Source organism: Ursus maritimus, unplaced genomic scaffold (genome assembly GCF_017311325.1).
Source record: "Ursus maritimus isolate PB19 unplaced genomic scaffold, ASM1731132v1 scaffold_32, whole genome shotgun sequence".
In the NCBI taxonomy this organism is placed as follows: Eukaryota; Metazoa; Chordata; class Mammalia; order Carnivora; family Ursidae; genus Ursus; species Ursus maritimus.
Window position 1 is genome coordinate 20928543 of NW_024425786.1, and position 27143 is coordinate 20955685.

At 43.7% G+C, this 27143-nt stretch overlaps 1 protein-coding gene across 1 annotated transcript; it reads right to left on the reverse strand.

Annotated features, from left to right (window-relative positions):
• Positions 1-3172: 3172 nt before the first annotated feature.
• DNAJC8 (DnaJ heat shock protein family (Hsp40) member C8) lies at positions 3173-27143 on the reverse strand. The gene is made up of 9 exons (XM_008694529.2): positions 26995-27143; positions 24409-24510; positions 15286-15342; positions 11052-11118; positions 10450-10544; positions 8846-8917; positions 5719-5810; positions 4715-4790; positions 3173-3658 (listed from the first exon to the last, which is right to left on the reverse strand). Exons 1-9 carry the CDS (start codon positions 27070-27072, stop codon positions 3536-3538), a joined length of 762 nt encoding a protein of 253 aa, XP_008692751.1. The 5' UTR covers positions 27073-27143; the 3' UTR covers positions 3173-3535.

The window sequence follows — 27143 nt, forward strand, 5'->3', positions numbered from 1 at the left end:
TGACTGCAAGCCCTTTCGGAGCTCATGCCTCATTACTTAGGGTCCAACAGCCCCCTGTTCCCCCAGTCCATGGGGAGAAGCAGGGACAACCACCAGCAAGGGGCAGCTGAACCAGATGTGCCAGGAGGGGTGGGGAGGGGTGGGGGAGCGGGAGGAAATGGAGAGGGGCAAATCCTGCTTCACTTGGGCACGTCTCCACTCTCTGCAGGCCCGGACTCATCCGCAGCCTCCCCTGCTTGCTCCTACCTCAGCTGGGGCCCTAGCGAAGCAAGAGAGGCCAGGAGGCGGAGCCTGGCGGAGCGCCACAGCCACTGGGGTGGACTGGGGTGGGCTGGGGTGGCCTGGGGTGGGAGGGTTTAGGTGACTGGGCAATGATTGACTTTAGGTGGTCACAGCTCTTTCCAAAGGTCCTGTTCCCACTCTGCCCATGAGGAAGCTGACGCTGAGTTGAACCCCCCTGCCAGGATTCGAGCCCTCCCTGTCTGGCTCCTTCCGTTTCACCTCTGCCCGCGGTGGTCCCACAGGCAGCAGGGGGCCGCACAGGGGGAGAGGTGGAGGCTGTGGCTATCTGCTCCATTATTCACAGCAAACCACAGGAAGGAGAGAAGTGGCTCCCCCAGGCTTTCATGCGCTCTGGGCCCTGGCGCTCCTCCAGGGAGCCTTTCCTGCCCAGAGAGCCCCTTAACCTCCTCGCAGAGGAAGGGTCTGGAGGAGCTGCTACAGCCGCAGCCCTGCCCTGGAGACATCTTGGCTAATGCTGCCTCGGTTCCAGGCCCAAAGCACGCCGCTCTCCCAGGTGGGTCATCACTGAAACAATGAACAGGTTTATGGGAAGGGGCAGGGCCCGCGGCGATCTTCAAGTGAGCTGCCAATACGATGTGCCAGAGAGGAAACGGGAAGGCCTTAGTCCATCTGGGAACAGAGGATGTCAAGGTTGAAACCCAAATTCCTTAATAGGACTTTTGATGTCCCTGGCCTCACTTCAGCCGGCTTCTAAGCATGGCATCGGTTACCGCTGGCTCTCTGCACACACTGTCCCTCCGACTGAAACATCATTCCTCAAGTCCCACCCCCCCTGCACCGCACACTCGGTGGTCCCCGGCAGCCCGTCTCCCTCTCTTCCTTCCTTGCCAGCAAAACTTCACTGCAACAGTAGGTGCCCGGCCCCGAGGGGCAAGTCCTGGTCTGTGGCCTGCCCATTCTCCCTTGCTGTTTTCCCCAATTTACAGCTGGGTGGCCATGTGACTCTGCTTCTAGAGAATGTTATCCTTGGGGGAAAATTTTGCTTTCTGGATGACTTCTTCTGCTTGGGAGTTGGCATGAGGCGTGGCGCTGCCACAACCTTCTATGAGATTGTGCAACGCTAATGACGAGCCTGCTGAGGATGGAGGGGAAGCACGGGGAGAGCCTGGCTCCTGGCTCCTGTGGGGCCCACGACCGATACCTGAAGCTGCCCGCCAGCATACTTCCGTGAGCAAAACATTCCCCTATTTGTTTATGCTCGTTACTCCACGCAGCTGCAAACATTCCCAACCGATGCATCAGACACGTCACTTCCGGGGCACCTGGGGGGCTCAGTCGGTGAAGCGTCTGCCTTCGGTTCAGGTCATGATCCCAGGGTCCCGGGATCGAGCCCCGCATCGGGCTCCCTGCTCAGTGGGGAGCCTGCTTCTCCCTCTCCCCCTGCTCATTCTACTAAATAAATAAAATCTTAAAAAAAGAAAGAAAAGAAAAGAAATGTCACTTCCTCCAGAAACTTGCCTTGGCTGTAAGAACAGGATCAAGGGCCCCCTCCTCGGGGCAGTGGACACATGCGCCTCTCAAGATCTCTGCACTTGCCCGCTCACCCCGGGCCCCAGCAGACTGAGGCAGGCAGCAGGGCCCCATGGTGCTCACCATTTTATTCTTACGCCAGCACATCTGTCGACGGCATACGTATACCCATGGCTGATGGCTGCCATAAGTGCCTTGGGGCCAAAGCCCGGCCCGGCCCCGGCCCTCGGGAGCTTGCAAAAACAGCTGATGTAGGACAAGCACAGAACCTCTGAGGAAGGGATGGGTGTGTGCGTGCACATTCGGGCGCGAGGTGGGTGGCACTTCGCTGTTCCCTGCACAGGGCAGTCCGCATTCCCTCCGGACCTGTATCACCCTGCAGGATGACAGAGTATGTCCCCCTCTCCACCTCTGTCCACGTCCAGCTAGAGCCGCACCCACCCTCTGTGCTCAGACTCATCTGCAGCGTCGACTGCTAAGCTCCATTCGGAAGGACAGTAAGACACCCAAGCTCCTGTCCCCTCCCACAGAGAAGCAAATCTAATGTGCGGTGTCTCGACAAAAGACAGTGGGCCTTTGGGGTCACTGTACCTCTTTCCTTATCTATAAAACATGGCATCAAGTCTAGTTCAAAGTCACCCAGTTTCTCCTATCCTCACATTTTACGTGTCATCTTTCTATTTTGCACCTTGTATCCCACCCAAGAGCTGATCCTGTCTCTCCAGGCCAGCAGGACATTTGGGAATATACTGTAAGCTGGGTGCTTTCATACGTTATTTCACTTCATCCTTGAAATAATCAGTATCTTCATTTTACACCTAACAGTGTATTAGCAACACGCTCTGAGCACCGTGACAGCAAGCTTGTACACGCCATGGCTAACCCTCCCTGAAAGCGCCACACTCGTCTATCTTCCCGTTTTGTAGATGAAGAAACTAAGGTGCAGCATTAAGTGGCAGGGAGCACGTGGGGAGCAGCTCTGTCCAACTCCGAAGCATTTCAGAGTTGGGCCAAGGGACCCATCCTTGGAGTAATACCTAAGGAAGAGTACATCGATGGTTAGGGTATAAAAATTTATTACATGTACAGAATATGACCACTAACGGCTGCAGACAGGCTAGGACACAATGATACTGGTTGGAAGATGGCTAGCTCTTTGGAAAGTGAACACTTTGGGCGGCTCGGAGCCTCATGCCACACGGAATGGTCAGTCAGAAGCGAAAGCACATGCCAAACACTGCGGAGGTCAGGGCATCGCGTGACGGGTCTGTGTGCCCAGTGCCTTCCCTGTCTGATCTGGGGCTTCAAAGGATGCCACGCCCGGAAGCAAGCACATGAAGCAAAAGGGATTCCTAAGGTGGCCCAGGCTTGTCTCTGAAGTCACGGCAACACCATTTTAAGCAATATGTTTAATTGGATGATTTCCACAAACTATACACGAAGTTTCTAACCATCACAATTCAGTGAAGTACAAAACATTAAGTTACAGGCTGTGGGAAGAGAAGGCAGCACCAATGGTGGCACCTTCCAATCCTGGCTGGCCTAGGGGTAGGGGGTAGGGGAAGGTTTCGTTTTAAACTGAGCCCCTCATTTCAATGTACAAAAGAATTACTCTGATCGATATTAAATTGTATTGAAAACAAAATGGACTAAAAAGCAACTACTACTCTATGTTGGGGTGGAAATGGGAGGAAAGAATGAGTCCTTCAAAGCAGGAGGGGAGACAATTGGGGGAAGGTTCTGTGGCTGTGACCCCAGGTGGTCACTCACGCTGCTCCATTTTTACTTTCGGTGGTCTCAGGAAGGTCCGATTTTTCTTCTCTTTCTTCCCCTTCGTATTTGCTTGGAAGTTCCGCCAGCTGTCCACACGACCATCTCGACTTTCCTGAGCACAGAGGTTTGGGGGGAGGAAACCAGTTAACGAGACAAAGGGCCTGAACCTGCTCTGCATGCCCATAGCCCAGCCCGGCTCAGCTCTCTGGAATAATCCAAGAGTAGAACAGAGCAGAGCTTTCTTCCCACTTCCACAGGCCCACAAAAAGTGGCATCCCACCCCTAGAAGGCAGGACCAGCTGTGGGCTGGAAGAAGAGGACGACATCACAACGACCTTTGCCAGGGGCCTCAGGGCTGGCTACTCAGCAGAGGCTATTTCTAACCCTCAAAAACAAGCCGCCTGCACCGGGTCGTGCCACCACCACCTCACAAATGACAACACCAAGGTTCAGGGTCAGGTCACTTTCTCAAGGTCATCCGGCTGGCCAGCAGCATAGCCGCTTTCCCCACTCTATCCTCCTTCGGCCCCGCAAAACTCAAACAGAGGCTCAAAGCCAGCACAATGCCTAGCCGGCTACACTGTGAGGGCTACGAGGGTCTCCCCCTGCTTATCAAGAGACCGACTCATTGTCTCTCTCTGCATACAAGCAGGGGGACAGAAACCCAGTCCTCAATTCTGGTTAACCAATCCCTAGCCTGAGACCTGAACGTTACAGAAGACGAGACACCAAACGTGGCTCAATTCAGGAAACTGGCTGAGTCCCTGAAGAGTGTAACCAGGGTGTTAAAAAGGAGTCAAGTTCAAAAGCCGGGATATGAGGGTCACAAGAACCTCAGTTTCTGCTAACAGACCTCTTAAGTAGGGCCCTACTCCATGACTACCCCCTAATCTAAACTGCACAGCATTTTTCTCGAGCCCACCTGGCAGCTGTGCCTTCCATAATCTCTAACAAGCGGTTCAGGGACCCTCCCTGCCCTTGCCAAGGCTAGAGAGCGTAAAGGCAGCTGAGCCGGGGCTCATTCTCCAAATCTCCTGCTCTTCCCCGCGCATCCCCTTTCCCTGATCGTCTGCCCCGCTCAGTCCTGGCAATGCCCAGGAACCAAGTTTCTATGCCGGCAAGTTTTCTTACTCTGGAATGAGAAGCCCTGACCACCCCAGAAACCTACCTCAAAGTTCTTCTGCCACTCCCTTTCTCGTTTGGCTTTTTCCTGAGCTTCTATCTCTTCTTCCCTTTGTCGCTTCCTAGGAAGAAAACCAGACCAGAGTACTTATAGGATACTCAGATACTGTCTTACCCACACAAGTTAAGCCGCCTCCCCATAGAAGCAAGGATATAAAGTAAATCAGTTCCCTAGGGTTCTATAAAAATGCCTGTCCGGAAAAGGCTCAGAGCCTTTTCATGCATGTCTCCATCTAAAGCACGCAGATGAGACCACGGGCAGGGCTACAGGGCAGGGTATAAATACCCGTGTTACACAGACAGACGTACAAGGTTGTCAAGGCCCAGCCAACAATAATCATAGGTTATGGGCTCCATCCACAGGTTCCGGGCTTAGTCCATGACAAAGCCGTCTCAAGGACCCAGGCCACCCTACTTCAGCAGAACGGCCATTACAATAGTAGAGGTTCTTAAGAGGGTCTCTGAATAAAACCCAATCCCAAAACAAGGACATTTCACACAACCTCAACTAGCGACACACGGTTACTGCTAAACACTAGTCAACGATACAAAATACATAAATTATATTAACCTCAAGATTTCTGATAAGCAAGGGAAACGATATTTTTGGACAATAAATACTTTGTAAGTGATTACACTATACAGTAAATACCAGACTCACCAAAGCTGTGGCCACTAGTCACACAAAAGGTTCTGGCCTCAATAACTCTGCCTATTTAACTCCAGGAAATCAGGAAGAAAACACATAGCACTCTTGATTAAAAACTCCCTAAGGACAGGTCTAGTCAATATTTCCCGAAAGTCAGAGACAATTTCTTACCCTAAGGATTCAAAAGTTTGGCTGTTTCAGATAACTATTTTCTACAGTTTCTTCGATGGTGTACAACATAATTCCCCAATTAGAAAAATCCCTCTTTAGGGAAATCCCCAAAGACCAATTTTGGTTAATCTGGGTATTTAGATGGAATACGTGAATATTCGGATATATACCTTTCATGCATCTCTTTGGCTTCTCTCTCTTTCCTTTTAATTTCCAGCTCGGCAAAGAGTTTCATGGTCTGTTTATATACCGCTTGTTTGAACTATAAGAAAATTAAGGACAAAAGAAAATAAAAGTCAGTATTTTTCCAGCAACTTGAATCAAGCATTTTTAGATGGAGCCCAAGACAAAAGCAGATTAGAACCGGCAAGGAAGAGGGGCGCCTGGGTGGCTCAGTCGTTGAGCGTCTGCCTTCGGCTCAGGGTGTGATCCCAGCGTTCTGGGATCGAGCCCCGCATCGGGCTCCTCTGCTGGGAGCCTGCTTCTTCCTCTCCTACTCCCCCTGCTTGTGCTCCCTCTCTCACTGCCTGTCTCTGTCAAATAAATAAATAAAATAAAATCTTTAAAAAAAAAAAAAAGAACCGGCAAGGAAGAAAGATTTCAGGGAGAACTACTTAATGATGCTCTCTCCTGGGAGATAAATAACATACCGCCTAGATCTTTCCGCCTTCACCCTGCGGATGATACACAAGAAACTTGCTCTGGTAAAAATCACCAAAAAGAAAAAACTTCTACCTGCTTATCACAACCATGTGGGAGCACCCTTTCCTCCAAAGAACTTCAAAAAAATAACTTTCATTCTTTCTTTTCACAAATATTTTATAATTACCCTGTGCTGGGCACCCCGCTAGGTCCTAGAAGGTGCTATCCAGCAGACCCACCTCCGGAGTCTACTGACTACAGCAGAGGCGTCGGAGCTATTCGTTGTGGGTCCCCCACCCCCCATCATCTGTTCTCCTTCCATGTAAAATCCCTTATCTTTAGGTACCTGGTCACCCAATGCAGAAGCCCGTATCTCCTAGGCTTCCTTGTAACTACATGTGGCCATGTAACTTAGGTTTTAGCCAATGGGATATAAGGAGAAGTGATGCAGCAATTTCCTGGAATATTCTTAGAGGGAGTACGCTTATCCCTCCTTGTCCCCTTCCTCTATTCTGCTGTTTGGCACATGGGTGAGGTGATGACACATCCTGGACTGTGAGGATGGGGGTGACATCCTTGAATGAGTCCTTAGGTGACACATGGTCCGGCGCTGCCATACCAGCGGCCATCGTCCCAAAGACTATATTATACAGGACAGAAAACAAATCACTGTCTTGTTTAAAGCACCATCATTCTGGGTCTTAGTTGTATGCAGCTGATTCTAACTAATGTACAGATGGGAAAAAATAACACAACATAAGACAGAAAACAGAATTATCTTTAAAACTTATTTCCCCCAAATATAAAGCATTTTAAATACACAAAGAAAAATCGAAAGTAACCCATCATGCAGATTTCATAGAGGCTAAGTCCCAAAAGCAGAGACACTGGAGCAAAGAGTAATCTACGGAGAGAAAGGGAAGTAAAGGAGCCCCAGAATTTGTCACTTCTTTTTAATACTGTTATCTGCCAGGCAGTGCTCGGTAAAAGCAGCACTGACAAACCCCAGTTCCTAGTAAGGACAAACACCAAAGGAGCGAAGGAGTCTGTAACGAATATTTCAGTATCTTTAAAAGCTCCAAACTCTCTTGGATGGACGGTTACTGATGACTGAATTTTTTATATTCTTCTGCTTTTTCCAAATTTTCTATCACTAGCATGTGTTCCTTTATAATCGGGGGGAAAAAAGACAACTTAAAAAAGTTAGGGTTCTTAAAAAATCAGGAGAACCAAGGAGTATTTATAAGAGGTCTTCAGAAAACACCAGAGATCATTAAAGAGAAGGGAAGAGAAAATAAGACTGTGGAGAAAAAACTGAAATACTGGGACAGAGTAAATCCACAACAGGTGGCTAGTATGCAAGGTGACCTCACAGTTCACAAGCAGTGTTACTGCACAGAAGATGGGGCCAGCCGCTGCCAGCAAAACCACCGAAGCAGGAAATTGTAGGCAAGTTCCCCTAGCAAGACAGCCACTCCCGTATAAATCTTTAAAAACAAGGTAAGTACATGGTAAGTTACTTACTGATCTAAACTGAGACAAGATTAGGATGACTGAATTTTTCAGGCTAGTGAGGCAATCAGACACAAATATCGAAGCAGAATCTCTCTCTCAGCCAATCTCCACTAAAGAACCCAATGGATGGAAGCAATGTGCTCCGTTTCTCTGTAAATTATTACCTGGAGCACAGCGAGCGCTCATGGCTGGTGGGAAGCCGTTTACTAGCTGATTAGAGTCACCTGTCGTTGCTCCCCAAGTGCTCCATGCCAGTTGCAATGATGACCATACTTATGAGATTTAAATATCAGAGAAATTGATGAATGTGGTTATACAAATAAATGCTTGTGGTTTCTTTTTAAAACTAAGTGGAATGCTTTAGAAAGATTCAATAAACATAAGTCCCTAAAAATACTGCTGTTGGGGACGCGTGGGTGGCTCAGGTGGTTAACTGTCTGCCTTTGGCTCAGGTCATGATCTCAGAGTCCTGGGATCAAGTCCCTCATCGGGCTCCTTGCTCAGTGGGGAGCCTGCTTCTCCCTCTGCCTGCTGCTCCCCCTGCTTGTGTGCACGTGCTCTCTCTCTCTCTCTAATAAATAAACAAAAGTCTTCAAAAATAAAAAAAAGAAAGAAAGAAAATAAAAATACTGCCGTTGAATTACGTACCGGTGAGACATCTGAAAAAGACTGAAAAACAAATCATGTGGGCGGGCTTGCACTTTTGAAGGCCTTAGCTCGTGCAGCCTCCTTTGCCCAGCAAGGCAATAAAGCCAGTGCTCCTCTTTATTCAAAAACAAAACAAAACAACCAACGAATCATAAATAGCTAGGATTTTGCTCTTGGTTTGTTTCACAAATACCTAAGTTTCAACATACTGCAAAACACATTAAAAGTAGAAGCTACGGAAAATGCTTTGTGTGTTTTATAAAATGCAGTCAACAGTAAACGCCAATCAGCAGACACACATTCAAAGAAAAGGCCATGGCCCCATGACAAAAAAAAGGGTGAGGCTTAAAAACAGGTGCATGGATATACATTTAAATATTTTAAGTTAAAACAAAATGTTTCCAGCACGTATGCGTCAGCTTTGCTCTCTAACCCAGCAACCGGCGCACTCAAGCACAGGAGACAGCGTGGCTTTTCCCACATCTCACTCACCAGCTCAGGGTCGTCCTCCTCCACATTTGTAGGTTTTCCTTCCTTCTTTAACTGCTTTTTTCTCTCTTTCACCTAAAAAGAATTTTTTTCATCAAAAAATTGAGAACATCCATTAAGCTGCACGCATGTGGCATGTGCACTTTCTGCAGGTACAGGCACGTGGAAATACCATGAGCCTCTGCCCCTGCCCTCCACAACAGCAATGCAATCAAAGGAGAACTAAGAACCAGGGGTCCTTCCTCTAACCTCATCTAAAATCCAACCCACCAGGAAGGATGCAAGGGGACCAGCAGGGAACTTGTCCCCAACCCATCAGATCCTAGGCCAGAGCCAAAGAGCCTTGGATACCTTGATCAGATTACCCATTTCTCTTTTGCGGCTGGTAGTTACGTGTTTACAGCAAAGAAAATACATTTGTCAAGTTTTAGAACAAGCTACCGAATTTGTGGCATTACGTTTAATTGTTTTCTGGCATTTCAACAACTGCACTGTTGATAATTTTCATTGCGAAACACCCTTATACTAATCATTTTCACATCATATTAATTTATGTTTTTCATCACTTTGGCCACCCCTGAGATCTAAAAAAAAATTAAATATATTCCTTCACACAAGAATGTCATTACTCTATTAAAGAACCATCCACTGCGGCTCCAGCGAAAAGCCAGTGCCTTCCAAGTGCAGAAGAGCCCTACTGCCACCTTGTGGCCAGAAAGACTGAGGGCGGCTCCTTTACAGGCAAAAGAGGAAGAGCAACTACCACAGTGATTTAAGGAGAACTTGTCAGGTCCTCTTCCGACTTCTACCAAAATTTGGCCTCTAGGTACCACTTCCAACACATGCCCAGCCAGACACAGTCACGGCCACCCTTCTCCTCTTGCCACTCATTTTATCCATCTAAATTGGACTCGTCCGTACTGGTTATACAGCCCTATTTCAGATTCCAAAGCTCTTCAAAGAAAAGGTCACACCCGTATTCACTCCCAATTAAAATAGCTCTTACGAATGGCCTCACAATTCTTGCCCCAGGAAGTAAAAAATTAAAACGAAGACCCTCTTACCTCAAGCAAGCCATCTTAACACTTCCCACCACTCAGGAGATTTAAGTAATGCAAAAAAATAAAGCCAGCTATAACTGAATTTATTTTAGTTGAATCCTTCCCAACCCTGTTATTAATACAGATATGCACCTCCTATTTTTAAAAAAATTTACTCACGTCCCCTTGCCAATCTTTCTCAAGCCCATGTTCCAACCCCTTCACAGAGACAAAAATAAAAATCCAGGGTCAAGGATCGTCATGGCTGCTCCACTCTTCCACTCTCAGAATTGGGTAATGTGACAACAGGTGATGAGAGGGCAAGAGAGGACCTCTCTCCGCAGCATGGGGCTGGTAAGGAAAGAGGGACGAGCAGCCTCCTAGCCACTGCACATCCTGAGCTCTAGGGCACACACTATTCATGAGCACCACGGCAAACTTTCGGAGACCAGGTAAGAGGTCACGAATTACACCAGTAGGTATTGCTATGTTAACATTTACCCTCCTGCAAGGTGCCCAAGGCTTGCTAATACTTCCTGTAAACACAGCAGCACTATAAATACTTACAGTGTGTTCCACGTATTCTTTTCCTGCCTGAATTACATCCAGGGCCCTCTTCTTTTGTTCCTGATCCAGTAGCAACTTGTAAGCTTTGTCCACAGCTAATGCAAAACATTGAAATTAACTGTTTCTGCAAACACCCTCTGAAAGTCTGAACTATACTCAGGCAGTGTAAATGGACTTGTGCCATCTAAAAGCATTCCCTACTTTGTTAAATTAGTTATTGTCGTTAAACGAATTTAAAAACATACAACTATAGCAATGACTTTCCTTGAGAGCCTTGGAAAAAATTACATATACCCTCAAGACTAAACACACCACATCTAGATTTAATTCAGTGATAATTATTTTTTTATGTTCAAAAAAGAAAAATGATCCTACGCAGTAACAGTCTTTCTTGGCACATACAAGTTTTAACAAAGTAAAGTTAAGATCTATTTCTTACACAGCAACGTTCTGCTTTGGAACGACAACTGTTCTACTGAAAACCACAGCTTCTTCATCACCAGAAGACAAACTGTAACATTCCTTTCTTGATCCAGGACAAGGAACAGTTAGTCCCTAGCATTGATAAAATACGACTCGGAAGCAGGTCAATTTACAAATACCTTCAAAAGCCTTTTGCGCTCTGTCAGCGTCATCTTGGTTTTTGTCAGGGTGCACCAATATGGACAACTAAAATAAGAGGGAAGTTAGCTTTGTCAACAAGAGGAACATTTAACAACTCTTCGCCTGCACTGTGCCTTTTTACAACCAAACGCTCTAAGGTATTATGGCAAAAAAGACTGCCAGCCAGAAGCATTTTTAACAAATCAATAAATGTCATAAAATGTGCAGAAATACTTGTCCTCAAAATTCAAGCACCAAAAGGTAAACACAGGGGGCGCCTGGGTGGCGCAGTAGTTAAGCGTCTGCCTTCGGCTCAGGGCGTGATCCCGGCGTTCTGGGATCGAGCCCCACATCAGGCTCCTCCTCTATGAGCCTGCTTCTTCCTCTCCCACTCCCCCTGCTTGTGTTCCCTCTCTCGCTGGCTGTCTCTAGCTCTGTCAAATAAAGAAATAAAATCTTTAAAAAAAAACAAAAACAAACAAACAAAAAAAGGTAAACACACAGCTGAGAAACACGTAGCGTTTTAATCACAAAGTTAAGAACAAATATAAGCCTAGCATTATGAGGACGCTGTGAGGATACAGGAGACTGAAAAGCACCCAGTTCCTATGATGTTCCTTATACTGAGCGCTGAAGAGGCTAAAGCAGGTATGAGACATCATCTCATTCCTAAAAGAACTTTTAATTTAAAGGAGTGGTTTTCAAGGAGGGGGACAGGGGGTTGGGTTAAACAGGTGATGGGGACTAAGGAGTGCACTTGTGATGAGTACGGGGTGATGTGTGGAATGTTCAATCACTATGTTGTACCTGAAACTAATATTACGCTGAATATTAACTGGAATTAAAATAAAATCTTTAAAAAAACAAAGTAGTGGTTCTTAGTTCTGGCTATGCTCCAAACCTGTAAAGCTTTTTTGGGTTTTGTTTTTTAAGATTTTATTTATTTATATGAGAGAGAAAAAGAGTGCACGCGCGTGTGCCTGTGCCCATGAGCAGGGAAAGGAGCAGAGGAAGAGGGATAAGCAGACTCCCTGCTAAGCGTGAAGCCCGACTCAGCCTGATCCTATGGCCCTGAGATTATGACCCAAGCAGAAATCAAGAGTCGGATGCCCAACTGACGAGCCACCCAGGCACCCCCAACCCTTAAAGCTTTTTAAAAATATAGGTCTACTTTCTGCCCTCAGACCCTCTGATCGGTCTCTGGCATCTGTACTTTTTAGACCTCTACTGGATTGGGTATCAGGTGATAGTAAGGAATTAGTGTTAATTTTGTTAGGTGTGACAAGTGAAAAATGCAAGAAAATGTTCTTTTTTTTCTTGGGGGGATACATGATGAAGTATTAGGGGTGAAGTATCATGATGTCTGTAATTTACAACAATTGAGCCAAAAACATATAGTTAATGAAGTAAATCATTGCATACAGATGATGAGTATATGGGTGTTCACTGCGCTACTCTTTCTTTTTAAAATGTAATTTAAATTTTTTATAATAAAAAAGTTAAAATAAAAAGCAAAAATCTGGGGCGCCTGGGTGGCTCAGTCGTTAAGCGTCTGCCTTCAGCTCAGGGCGTGATCCCGGAGTCCTGGGATCGAGCCCCACATCAGGCTCCTCCGCTGTGAGCCTGCTTCTTCCTCTCCCACTCCCCCTGCTTGTGTTCCCTCTCTCGCTGGCTGTCTCTCTCTCTGTCGAATAAATAAATACAATTAAAAAAAAAAAAAAGCAAAAATCTCCACAGGTGGTTCTTTCAGACAGCCAGGATTAAGAATCACTGATCTACTGTCATTGACAGACCAAAATCAACTAGTTGGAACAGTGGGACTGTGCTGGGGGAATGACAGCAAGTGGGAATCAAATGGTAAATCCAGCGTTACTGGAGCCAGAATCCTGGGCTCTAATTCCAACGTCAATCACCCACCAGCTGTGAGACCCTGAGCAATTCACTTAACCCCTATCTCTGTACCAGTTTCCTCCTCTGTAAATGGGACGATACCAGATACCTCCGTCTTACTGGGTTCTTATGGATGAAATAACGCAAGTAAGAAACTTAGCATACTGTCTAACATGCACTGGGAATAGTTAGCATATAAAGAGGACATACTATATGCCAAGAAAAAGACACACTATTCTAAGCATACTGTGTGTATTACCTCATTTAAATCCTCATAACAACCCCACTAGGTAGGCACCATTATTATGTGCATTTTACAAATGAGGTAACAGGCACAGAAGGGTTGAAAGTAACTTGTTCAAACTGCTTATAAGGGGTATTACCAAGACTGGAACTCAAGTCAAATAGCTCTAGGGCCCACGCTGTTTTGTTTTGTTTTTTAATATTTATTTGTTTGAGAGAGAGAGCATGCGCATGCACGAGTGGGGTGAGGGGCAGAGGAAAAGGGAGGGGAAGAAGCAGAGAGAGAAGCAGACTCCCCGCTGAATGCAGAGCCTGACGTGGGACTCCATCTCACGACCCTGAGATCATGACCTGAACCAAAACCAAGAGTCGGACGCTTAACTGACTGAGCCACCCAGGCGCCCCTAAGGCTCACACTCTTATCAGATCATATTAAAGACTAAAGAACTCAATTATTGAGTTCTTTGTACAGCTACATAAATAACTGTTCTGTGGATCTGAATGCTTGTTTATTAAATTGGGAAAGACTGCTGATGCACTACATTAGGAAACTTGAAATTTTAGAAAAAAGAAAAAAAAGCTGAATATAGGTGCAGAGTAGAACTCTATAAAAAGCTATAAAGCTATATAATGGGAAATGCCTGAGTAGGCAAAGATAAAAAACATCTTGGCTTAATAGCAGTTTCGAAGATGAGTATGAGTCAGCAATGTGGGGGCAATTACAGTATCAAAGAAGCAGGCATAACACTGGATATTAACAAGTATGTCCTGCAGGGGCTGAGAATTATATTCGGCACTGGTTAGCTCCTATTAAAATATGAAGTACATAAGAGATATAAAAAAGTTTAAAAAAAAAAAGACATGAAATACACAGAAAATCCAATTAGTAAAGACAGACTGCAGGGAGTATGATTACTCAGCTCCTAGAAGGGAGGCTGGAGGTTACTCAACTATCAAAATTGGAAGGGTTTTTAAAAAGGTTACTATAAAATTTTGTAGCTCAAGTTATGAAACATCAGACTGGGCAAGAAAGCACTCTTTATATGAAACCAGGTGTCTCTTAGGTATTTAAGTTTGCAAAAGATAAAATTATTAAGGAGGGAGGTCTTAAAAATAAAAAAAACTGTAAACAAAGGGCACCTGGGTGGCTCAGTCAGTTAAACGTCTGACTCTCGGTTTCGGCTCAGGTCATGATCTCAGGGTCTTGAGATGGAGCCCTGTGTCAGGCTCTGTGCTCAGTGGGGAGTCTGCTTGAGATTCTTTCCCCTCCCTCTCCCACCCCCCCTGCTCCTCCCACCGCTGCTTGCTCTCTCTCTCTAAAAACAAATAAATAAAATCTTTAAAAAAAACAAAAAAACAAAAAACGTGTTATGAATCATTTAACACGTTCTCCCTGAAAGGCAGAGAATTTAAGAAGCATGACTCCATGTAAGCTCTACTGTTCTATCTTGTATTTCTCCTGATTAAGTGGCTGGAAAGATTCTATTTGGCTATAAAATTGATTCTATTCAGAAGTCAAATTCGTTCTGTTCTTCCCTCTCACTCCCAACTGTAGGCCTAGATTTGAGAGTGGGTATGCTCCTGTCATAACCTTCAGAAGTCTGCTGAAGGCAGTTATCACTGAGCTTCACGGCCTTCCAATAAATCTCCTGCAGGCGGGCTGTGTGAATGTCAAAGGTAAGCCATGGTCTTTCAATTATTTACAAATTGTGTCACTGTGAGGTTTTTTTTTTAAAAAGAGTTACAAAGACCTAAGATTAAAAAAAAAAAAGTTAAGGGGTACCTAGGTGGCTCAGTCAGTTAAGCATCAGATCCTTAGTTTCGGCTCAGGTCATGACCTCAGGGTTGTGAGATCAAGCCCTAGGTCAGGCTCCCCACTCAGTGGGGAGTCTGCTGAGATTCTCTCTCTCCCTCTCCCTTTGCCCCTCCACACCACCCCCTGCCACTTTCATGCACGCATGCTCTCTAAAATAAATAAATCTTTTAAAAAAATAGTTAAATTTTGGCCCAAAAGTCAATAGCAAGTCCTAAGAGAATCATGTGCTTACTGTATTTCCAAAAGGTTCAAACTCCATCTATTACAGGGAAACAGTACTGTACCTGTCGAAACCTCTTTTTTATTTCTTCATCTGTCACTTCAGGATCTATCTGAAGAACCTGGAAGAATCAAAATCAAAACTGTAAAAGAGATTGAAAGAATTTATGAATTTAACAGGTGTCCAGTAATTATACATACTATTATCAGCATCTAGAACAGTACTCAGTGTTCCAAAACAGTGCCTGGCACCAGTTCTAAAAAAATGCTCAAGAAATATAAATGAGTAAATCAAAGAAAGAAAGAAAGAAAGAAAGAAAGCAAGAAAGAAAGAAAGAAAAAAATGAGGGGTACCCGGCTGGCTGGCTCAGTCAGTAGAACATGGGGTCATGAATTCGAGCCCCACATTGGGTGTAGAGATTACTTTAAAAAATATTTTTTAAAAGAAAAAATATATATAAATGACCGAATCAGTAACAGAATAATAGTTATAACACTTTAGGGTTCTCAATTAATACAGTAGCTACTTTTATTCCATCAAAAGAATTTATCTTATATCCAGAGACGTGTTTCCAGACCATGTTGCATTTTCCCTTCATTCATTATGAAAAGTATCCCCCTACCCACCTACTTATCTTTGCAAATGTGGAGAAAGCATAAACATGTAACAGGGAAAAAACTGGGCTGGCTCCCTGATTTTCGGTCCAGAAAGGTCCACTGCGCTCTACTTTATATCTGTAATTCACATGGGCCAATGGTTCTCAGCCCACAGTGAACATCAGAATTGCCTGTGAAGACCTGTGAGTGATGCCTGGGGCCTACTCTAGAAAACTCTGATTCCACCTCATTAGAACTGAGGTACGGCCAAGTGGAAGGATCATCTGTATTTTCTGAGCAATCTTGTTTTTAAAAAATAAATTTAATCATTCTTCTCCAAGCCTAGGTATAAACTGGTATTGACAGTCTTCTTCAAAGATCCTGACCCCGTCACCACAAATACATACATTCATTCAAACATTTACACAGTAGCTACTACCCGCTGAACACACTGCTACACATTAGAAATGCAAAGATAAATAAACAGGGAAAACATATTTTATAATTACCATATAATAAGTGCTTTTGGGGGAAGGGAATGTTATATACAATTACAGCAGGTGATTTCACAGTATAATCAGTCCCCGGACTCAACATAGCACCTAGTATTTAGTTACTTGGTATTCAAGGCCAGAGGAAGGTCCTGAAAGGGCAGAGGGTGAGAAGAGTTTCTTACAAATTCAAAAGAGAAGGCCGCACTTCAGTGCAACGGAATCAGAATCAACACTTAACAAGATCCCCATATGATTTGAATCTTTTTAAGTCTGAGAAGCACTGGCAAGAAATGATGGAGGTTAGAAAAAAGTACGTTCAAAGTTAGCAGAACTAAGGATCACCAGGTAGTACTAAGGATCAGGGACAGGGGGTGGGGAGCAATGGCAAAGAGAAAAAAAATGAAAATAAAACTTGAAAGGAAAAATACATACTAGAAATTAAAACTGCAAAGTAATCCACCAAGCTTAGTCGGATGCTTGCAGTGTTTGTTAAAAGCCTGGCAACAAGCGATGTCAAGATTTATTGCAAGCTTTCACAACATTCCAGCAGCCCACCTACAGCAATAAGGTTATTGGTAGGCAATGAAGCTGAATCACCACTGCATTCAGCAGACTTTGGAAGGTTGTGACAGAAGCATACTCGCTCTCCAATGCTAGGCAGACATTCGGGGTGAGGGAAAAGAAGAACTTTAAAGCAAAGAATTTTCAAGATTCACTGTGTCCCCTCATAACTTCCCAAGGGAGAAAGGAATTGGGAAAAGTCACTCAAGAGGACATATGCAGCCATATAAGACTTCCGGATAAAGGGAGGTAACTGTACATACACAAATAGAGGAGAGTTTTACCTTACCTTGGTTCTGGGGAAAAGAAATGTACTGGAGCAACCAAAGCCCAACAAACCCCAGGTGTCCTTAAACGAATGAGAAAGAAAACTTCCCACCTTCACACAAAAAAGCCTCCAATAAAGCTATAGCCCAGAACTAATCATACCAAATGTAATTCATTAACCCTGACTGGTTCCCAAGTTATATAAATAATATAGCTATAACTGAGATTTGGGGGACAACTGGAGGTGCTCGAGCGTGGGCGCCATTAGACGATGTTATTGAATTAACGTTGTTTCTCTTAGGTGTGGTAATGGTGCCGTGGTTACGCAGAAATCTGTTCTTGTTCTGAGGAGATGCATGGTAAATTATTTAGGCATGAACCCTCACAATGTCTACAGCTTACTTTCAGATGATTTGGCAAAAATGAAGGTGTGTATACATACATACATACACACACACCAAAAGTTATTTTTCCAAGAGTTATGTCACATGTGATCACAGGCAACAAATATTCACTAAGTGCCTTCAAAGCTAATCCAACTCCTTTTCGATCTTTAAGAGTTGGAGGTGCCATATGTGGCCATGAAATACAATGAAAGTAGCGGGCTTACCCCTGTGGCCCAAACCTCTCTGAAGCCAGTTTCCCACTCAGTACAAATTTTTGGAGCACTTAGGGTTGCTAGATACTATGCTCACTACAATTCTCATGGAATTTAAGGTCCATCAAGGGAAGAATGGACAAGTAATAAGTAATTTTTACAAATACGATAAATGCCAAACAAAACAAAAAAACATGATAAATGCCATATTACCAATATGGCTCGTAGGAAGCACACAGATCTGTTCAGATTCATGGAAGGTTTTTCTGACCTCCTACTGTATCTCAGGCTTTGGGGATACTACAATGAAGAATCCACAGTCTTAGACCTCAGAAGTCTAACTAATCATCTCACATTAACAAAAATGCTTGACATTTATACAAGTTTCTGAACTCAAACTGTAACAGCCTCTTTTGGGATCTTCTGCTTGAAAAAGGAATCCAGTCTCTGTTACATCTGAACTCTATGACCTGTTAATAATGTGCAAGTACCAGAGTTCTAGGAGATAAATACCTTTCTCTCAAGGTACTTAACAAGATAAACAGCAAACAAAGTCAGTGATGCTCCATGATGGCGTCTTAAAGTTAAATCAAAGTAAGGAACACGAAAAGGACAGGACTGAGCAGGGACACAGGTTCATCTAAGCTTAGGGAAGGAAGGAGGGAAGGGTCCTCAACCTAAGAATAACCACAGAACACAAAAGAAAAGATGCCTGCTTAATGGCTGAAGGTTAGACACATGTCCAAAGAAGAAGCTGCAGAGGGCAGGAAGAAAAAAAATGCTCCCTGGATAAGGATTTCTGAGAAGACTCTTCAGATTTCCAGTCTACTTCCTCCCTTTTCTACCTGCTGCTCAGTGAGGCAGTGTCTAAGACCATTCACATTTCAGGTGACAGCTATTACTGCATTACTCTCCTTACTACAAGACCAGGCTGCTTACCTCTGTAGAAAAATCGGATTCATTTAGATGGCTCAATAGTTGTTCGATGAGAAACAAAAGTCACTCATTTCCTGCATCACCAGGAACACCTAAAATTCTGACTTGAGCATCAAAAAGCAACTTTATAAGGAGACAATGACAATGACGTTCACCCTATAAAGAGGCCAGCACGTTTGTAGAAAATCAAAAAGACAAATATTCTAATGGATAGTCATGGAGTCCTGCCCATTCAAACACAATGTCCCATCTCCCCCAGTGTGTCGACCTTAGCATATCTTTGTGTAAAGATGTATATATTCAAAAACACACAGTCAGCCCTTGAACAGCACAGGTTTGAACTGTGTAGGTCAACTTATATTTGCACTTTCTTTTCAATAAATACAGTATGCTACTATAAATATATTTTCTCTTACGATTTTCTTAATATTTTCTTTTCTCTAGCTTACTTCAATATACAAATACAGTACTTAATACATATAACACACAAAATATGTGTTAATCGATGTTTTATGTTCTCAGTAAGCCTTCCAGTCAACAGTAGTTATTAGCGTTAAATTTGGGGGGAGTCACAAGTTATACACAGATCTTCTACCGTGCAACGGTTTGCATGCCTAATCCCTGCATTGTTCAAGGGTCAACTGTGTGTGTGCACATATATACACATATACATGTATGCGTAATGTGTATATATACTCAAACATACTTCCTATAATCAGGACAAGAGCTACAGGGCAGTAACTTCCAGAACCACAGTAACTAGTAGGACATTAAAATCTAGCCTTCATACTGGTCCCAACAATCTATCATTTCTTGTCAATCAGATCTCCACAGGAAACACGAATTACCTTAACAAATAAATGGGTAAGTTATATGATCACATGTCCCCTTTTCATGGTACTATGTATAATTTAAGAGTATGGTTAAACAGAAAGACTATACCATCAAATTCTTTATCCCTTCTCAAACAAATTATCTTCTCCACACCCTCCCCAAGATCAAATCAAAAGTACCTTTAAAAAAAAAAAAGATTTTGTTTATTTTTTAAGTAAACTCTACACCCAACATGGGGCTCGAACTCCTAACCCTGAGATCAGGAGTCACAGGCTCTACCAACTGAGCCAGCGAGGCACCCCTCAAAAGTACTTTTTAAGCTTTCCATCTTCCCCTTCCCTTTCTGAGCAATACGATCCAAACACATTAAGTGGAGCCAGGCACTTAGACATCTACTCGTAGACATCTACTCTGGGTGGGGCTTCAAAATGGCCCAGAACAGTGTCACAGCCCGTTTGGGATGAAGACAATGGTGACCACACAGGGAGGAGTGTGGCCCAAAGTCACACAGTGGTGGAGCACAACGGGTCAGAAGAGCATCCACACAGAAGGGCAGCCTGACAAGGAGGTACGAAGTGCGCTGAGAAGGGCATCTCAGTGGACAGGCAGCCTGGCATAGGGTGTTTATACCTAAGCAGGATGAGACTGTGAACACGGGAGGGTAGCCAAGCGCAGGGTATCACAGCCCAAGAGGGGAAAGCAAGGTATCCACATGGAAGCAGAGCCCAACACAGGGTATCTGAGACCGAGCAGGGTAAGGAAAGTGTCCACAAGGGAAGGTGGCCTGGCATAGAGTATAGGACCCAAGCAAGAACATCTTCACAAAGGCGTCACCTAGCATGGGAAACCTGTGCTTGGTGAGGTGGGTGCCCATGTAGGAGGGCATCCAATGTACAAAGGCAGCCCAACGAGAGGTGTCAGAACCCAAGCAGGATGTAGAGAGCATTTGTACGGAAGTATGGCTGGCACAGACGTTGGAACCGAGCAGAGTGAAGAGGACCTCCATGCACGGGGGTGACCTGGAGTGTGGAATTAGAGCCTAAGTAAGATGAGGAGGGTGTTCTTAAAGGAAGTTACCCTAACATAGGGTGTCAAAGCCAGAGCAAGGCAGGAAGGTGCCTGCTTGATGAGGAGGATGCTGGAGCCCAAAAGGGATGAAGAGAGCTCCCAGAGGGTAGAGGGCAAGCACAGGGAGCCTGACCTGGGTGAGGAACGCACCTATATGGAAGGGTAACCTGACATGGGAGTTCTGAGCTCAGGTATGGTGAGAAGAGTTTCTGCACAGTGAGGCAGCCTGGTGTTGGTGTCAGAATAAAGCAGAGTAGAGGAGGGCATTCAGAAGAGGGAAGGAATGGCAGTTGGGAGATCAGATGCAAACAGGAGGATCAATTAAGTAAATACATATATATTTATGATAGTGGGAGCCCGATTTCTCACTATGAAAGAAGGGAACCACAAACATGGAAAGGAAAAAAATGAGAATAAACCCTGTAGTGTTGGATTGAAACTGGATGTAGGGGCGCCTGGGTGGCAGAGTTGTTAAGCATCTGCCTTCGGCTCAGGGCGTGATCCCGGCGTTCTGGGATCGAGCCCCACATCAGGCTCCTCCACTAGGAGCCTGCTTCTTCCTCTCCCACTCCCCGTGCTTGTGTTCCCTCTCTTGCTGGCTGTATCTCTGTCAAATAAATAAATAAAATCTTTAAAAAAAAAAAAAGAAAGAAACTGGATGTAAATACATGTATGTACACGAGGGCACATACACCCATGTGCGCGCACGCACACACGTGCACGCATGCACACTTACCCAATCCTTAGCCCTATCTACCAATAGGGTCTGGGATAGTGACATTCCCAACAGGAATGACATCCCCACACCCAGCACCCAAATCTTGATTTCTTTTTTTTTTTTTAAAGATTTTATTTATTTATTTGACAGAGATAGAGACAGCCAGCGAGAGAGGGAACACAAGCAGGGGGAGTGGGAGAGGAAGAAGCAGGCTCATAGCAGAGGAGCCTGATGTGGGGCTCGATCCCATAACGCTAGGATCACGCCCTGAGCTGAAGGCAGACGCCCAACCGCTGTGCCACCCAGGCGCCCCCCAAATCTTGATTTCTAAATACCATTCTTCACTTAAAGGAACCAGAGCTCCTCACTAAAATGATTAATTTTAGGCTGGGTCAGGAAAAGTACAAGAATGCCTAGTAATCAAAGAATGATGATATCGAAAGATAGGATCTGGCTTGAAAGGTAACCTACTGGCCAAATTTAGGACAACATGAGCGATAAAATAAATAATATGAAGATAAAACACACCGAATAAAATAGGAAAACCCCCAATCTATACTGACTAATAAATGAATAAACTTAAACTCTGATAAGGAGAAGATATTTACAGAGTCTCAAAATATCTCCCCATAAAATACTTATTACAAAGAGGGAAAAAAGTAACTTCATGAACAAACATAGCAGGTAGCTCTTGAAGTGAGCCGGTTAACATCATTAGTAACGGGATAAAGCTAACGGAAACATCATGTACTTTATAAGTTACAAAGAGAAGAATATAATATCACTTCTGTGATATTCCTGCCAATATTGAATAAACTGAATCCAGCTAGAGAAATATCAAACAAAATCAAATTGAGAGATATGCCACAAAATAACTGGCTTATAATCTTCAGAAATAGTAAGGTCACCAAAGTTAAGGAAATGCTGAGGAACTGTTCCAGGCTGAAGACAAAAGGGACATGACAACTAAATGTACAGTTGATTCTAGGCTGGGTCCTCTTGCTATACAGGACATTATTGAGACAATAGGCAAATTGAGTGGAGTCTAAGAACTACATGGTAACAATGTTATCAATGTTTGTTTCCTGATTTTTATGGTTATATTGTGCTTCAGTAGGACAGTGTCATTTATAGGAAAAATACACTGAAATATTGCAGGGCAAAGGGACATCATATGGATGGACAACTTAGTATCAGATAGTCCAGGAAAGTCTTCATAGTATACTTGTAATCTTTCTGCAAATCTGAAATTGTTTTAAAATGTAAAAATTCTTTAAAAATTACTCTTCAAAAAACAGAAGCAACAGATGAACCTTGAAGACATTATGCTAAATGAAATAAGCCAGACACAAAAGAATAAATACTATGTGATTCCACCTATAGGAGGCCTTAGAATAGGCAAATTCATAGGCAGAAAGTAGAATAGAAATTACCAGAGACTGGGGGTAGGAGGAAAGGGGAGTTATTGTTTAATGGGTTTTGAGTTTCTATTTGGAATGATGAAAAAGTTCTGGAAATGATAGTGATGATGGTTGCACAACACTGAATGTACTAAATGCCACTGAACTGTACACTTAAAAATGGTTAAAATCGTTAATTTTATGTTATGTGTATTTTACCAGATTAAAAAGTGGGAACAAAAAGAGTTATAATACTCAATAAGTGTTTTTATAAGATGTAACAATATTTATGTCAAATTATTTATAGTTATAAACAACTAGAAACTAGTTTAAATATCCTACAATAAAGGAATTGTTTAAATAATAATTATAAAGACTCTAAGAAATGTACACAAATATTTTATATAACAATACAGCATTTAAAATAGAATGAAGTGCATCATCCTCCTTGTTTTAAAATAAAACTTTTTTTTTTAAGTAGGCTCCACACCTAGCATGGAGCCCAGTGTGGGACTTGAATCATGTCCCTGAGATCAAGACCTGAGCTGATATCAAGAGTCAGATGCCCAACTACCCAGGTGCCCCCTAAGTAAAACATTTAAAATAGTTGAAGTATAAACAATTAAGAGTGGCTATTTCTCTTAGGTGGGATTACACATGATTATTCTTGCTTTCTTTATATTTCAAATCTTTATACGAAATTAGGTTTACCGGGGCGCCTGGGGGGCTCAGCTGGTTAAGCGTCTGCCTTCAGCTCAGGTCATGATCCCAGGGTCCTGAGATCGAGCCCCACATCATGGTCCCTGCTCAGTGGGGAGCCTGATTCTTCCTCTCCCTCTGCCTGCCGCTCCCCCTGCTTGTGCGTGCGTGCTCTCTCTCTCTGTGTCAAATAAATAAATAAAATCTCAGAATGCCCAGGTGGCTCAGTCGGTTAAGCATCTGCCAGGTCATGGTCCCAGGTTCCTGGGATCAAGTCCCACATGGGGCTCCTTGCTCACCCCTGCTTGTGCATGCTCACTCTCTCCCTTTCTCTGACAAATAAATAAATAAAAACTTTAAATAAACAAATAGTCTTTGAAAAAATTTGATTTACTTTTATAATTAGGAAAAATTTTAAATTATAAAACTAGGGGCACCTGGGTGGCTCAGTCCATTAAGTGCCTGCCTTCAGCTCAGGTCATGATCCCAGGGTCCTGGGACTGAGCTCCACATCGGGCTCCCTGCTCAGGGGGAGCCTGCTTCTCTCTCTCCTCCCCACTCATGCTCTCTCACTATCTCTCTCTCTCAATAAACAAAAGCCTTTAAAAAATAAATAAAATAAGAAAACTAAGGAAACCCAAAAAGTATATTTGCTTGTCTATAACCTTGTGATCATTTTTAGGTTGTTGGGTTTTTGATATTTGTTACTGCAGTAAAACAGAAAAGCTGTAACAAGCAAACTAAATCAAAGATCCTAAATTTATCAAGGCTAGCTTTCCCTTCCCATCTGAAAATAAAGTCCTATAAATTTGGGTTGGTAAAAGATGGAGAATATTTGACAAGGCGAAGACCATCTCATTTTCCTTAACATGATGCCTCTCAAACTCTGCTCACAATAAAACCACCAAAGCTCAGTTCCAACTGTAAGACAAATTAAGTGTGTGTTCTGATGTAAGTCTGCCTGCAGCTACCCAAAGCTCCCCATCACAAAGCCACAGCAACATCCGACAGCTCACCTCAAATGGGTTCAAATTGAAGTAGGAAGAACCAGGACGGGTCAATCTTTCAATCTGATTTTTGGATGTTAGAACTGAATCTCTCTTCTCTATTTGTTTCACCTAAAATGAAAGGAGAGAAAAACTTCATTAGTAAAGTTCAATAATAAACTCTGAATTCTCATCTTAACAAGCTACTGACATGTTCAGCAAACATTTGTCTACATGTGGAAGACAGTTTGCTAAATACTTTGGGAATAATTACAATAGTTATCATTTACTGAAGTCTAATAATGTAAAAACTTTACACATATTTATTCCTCTCAACCATCCTACACAGTAGATATTACTATTATCTCCATTTTATAGATAAGAAAACTGAGACTTAGAGACGTTAAATGACTTGTTCACAACTACCCAAGTTGTAAACTAGAATTTTAATTCCAACAGTTTGAGGAACCAAGAACATGCAAGTATAAATATGTCACAGCCACCACTTTCAAAGAGCTTCCACTATAATGATGGAAGATGTACCTGTGCTGCTCATACTTAATTTACAACTTTTTATTTAAGAAAAATACAATTACACTGAAATATATACTAAAAACAGCATTAAAAATGTATATGGGAGGGGCAAGTAACTCTGCCTACCTAAACCAAATAGAGTTAGAAAAAGCCCTGGCCAAGGAGCTCAGTTGGCTGGGCACCCGACTCTTGATTTCCACTCAGGTCATGATCTCAGGGTCCTGGGATCGAGCCCTGCATCCCACTCTGCACTCAATGCAGAGTCTGCTTGGGATTCTTTCTCCTCCTCTCTCTCTGCCCCTCCCCCACACAAATAAACAAATAAAATCTTTTAAAAAAGAAGAGAAAAGCAGAGAAAAAAGAAAAGAAAAACCCCTGGCCCAAAGACAATGCTAAGGAGAACAGGTACCAGGCAGTGCCAGGAAAACAACCTTGGTGCCACTGTCAGAGTTGTAATACTGGTTGAAATAAATCACTCATATGTTATATACCACCTTTATTCCTATAGCCAAAAGGAGTTTGGAAATAATTTCAGTAACATAAAAAGCCATTCCTTCTCAGTATCTTCCCTCTTCAACTTTCTTTAAAATAGCATGCCACTCCCCACTCCCTATACTCTACCTTCTTTCACAGACTTATTTTTCCTCATAGCACTTATCACTATCTGACACTATACTGTACATGTTTCTTTACTGCGTATTCTTCTCTATAGAATGCAAGCTCTATGAAGACAGGATTTTTCTCTGTTGTTCACTACCATACCTCTAGCACCCAAATAGTACACTAGTACATGTCAGGTATTCAACAAATATTGATTGAATGATGACTGACGGGTCCTCCTTTAGGTACTTTCTCTCAATTCAAACAACCCAGGATTTTCTTTTTTCTTTTTAACTAAACGATGGTAAGTGAAACAATTTCCAGTATAACTGCAGAGTAGTTATTAGAGGTCAATAAACTTTGGTACCAGTGTATCAACATTTTCAGGTTAATTCGGCATTTCAAAAGGACAAACTATAAAGGATGTGCTAATTCCATTTTTAAATTTAATACTTTGGAGAAACTACTATGTAACAAGAACTGTTACAAATAAAAGATGAATGAATGTGACATGGTGCTGAACTCTGAGTAGCTCACAGCCTAGAGGGGAGCAACTCCATTCCTCAAATCCATTCCAACTCAGAGAGGTCCATCCTCAGCTTTAACTTTTATAAAAACCCTTTCTTATACACTAACTCCTTTAACGCTCATAAAACTCATTTTAATATTAACTCTCGCTTTACAGAAGTGGAAACGGAAGATCTGCAAAATCAATGCCTTGAGAAAAATTCAATCAGTCCAATTAACTGCCTTATAAAAATCCAATCCAAGGTCCTCAGACTCCAAATGGCATGCTTTTCTTTCATTTATTCATTCACTTATTCAACAAATATTTACCAAGCAATCACTATGTTCTAAGCGCTGGAAATGCGACAGTAATCGAGGCTCAGACCAAATATTCTCTAGTCCTAACATGATACCAAGCTGTTATCTGCTTTAGGGCCCAGAACAAATTATTTCACCTCCCTAAACCTCAGGTTTGTCATCTGTAAAACAGAGATAATGCCTACCTAGCATGATGCATAGTGCCTGGCGTACGCGAATGGCAGAAATAACCACTAATACAACTCATTACAGAGGACTAAGGGTGAATAGTGCTTCCGTTTAGAACAAAAATAAGGCCCAAAACAGTTAAGTCGCCCCCAAGAAGGCCAGCGTCTGCCAGCCTCTGCCAGCTCCAGCCCCTGCCAGCCTCAGACTCCGCGGACTTGGGGACCTCTGCACGCGCCAAGGTACTTCGTTGGCCACATTCGTCGTCTACCCGCAGACGTCGGACCCTAGCCCCTTTTCCGATGCCCAAGGGATTCCCCCAGCAGCTATCAGGCAGAGACGCACACACACCCCCAGCCCCCCGCCTCCCCGAAGGCCAGACAGGAGGAGCCGCCCAACGGTCCAGGCCAGGAAGACCACTGCCTTTGCCCGCTAGGAAAGTAGGACCAGGCGGGATCGCCCCGGTGCCACTACTCCTCACTCGGTGTTCACCTCACTGTAGAAGGTCATAAATGCTTCCTCTGTGCTCCCTCCGCCAGCCGAAGCCCCGCTATCTCCTGGAGCCGCCATTTCCCCGGCCCAGCAACCACGTGACTCTGCTGCGCAGGCGCAGCCTCCTGTGATTCTTACAGGCCCGCCTC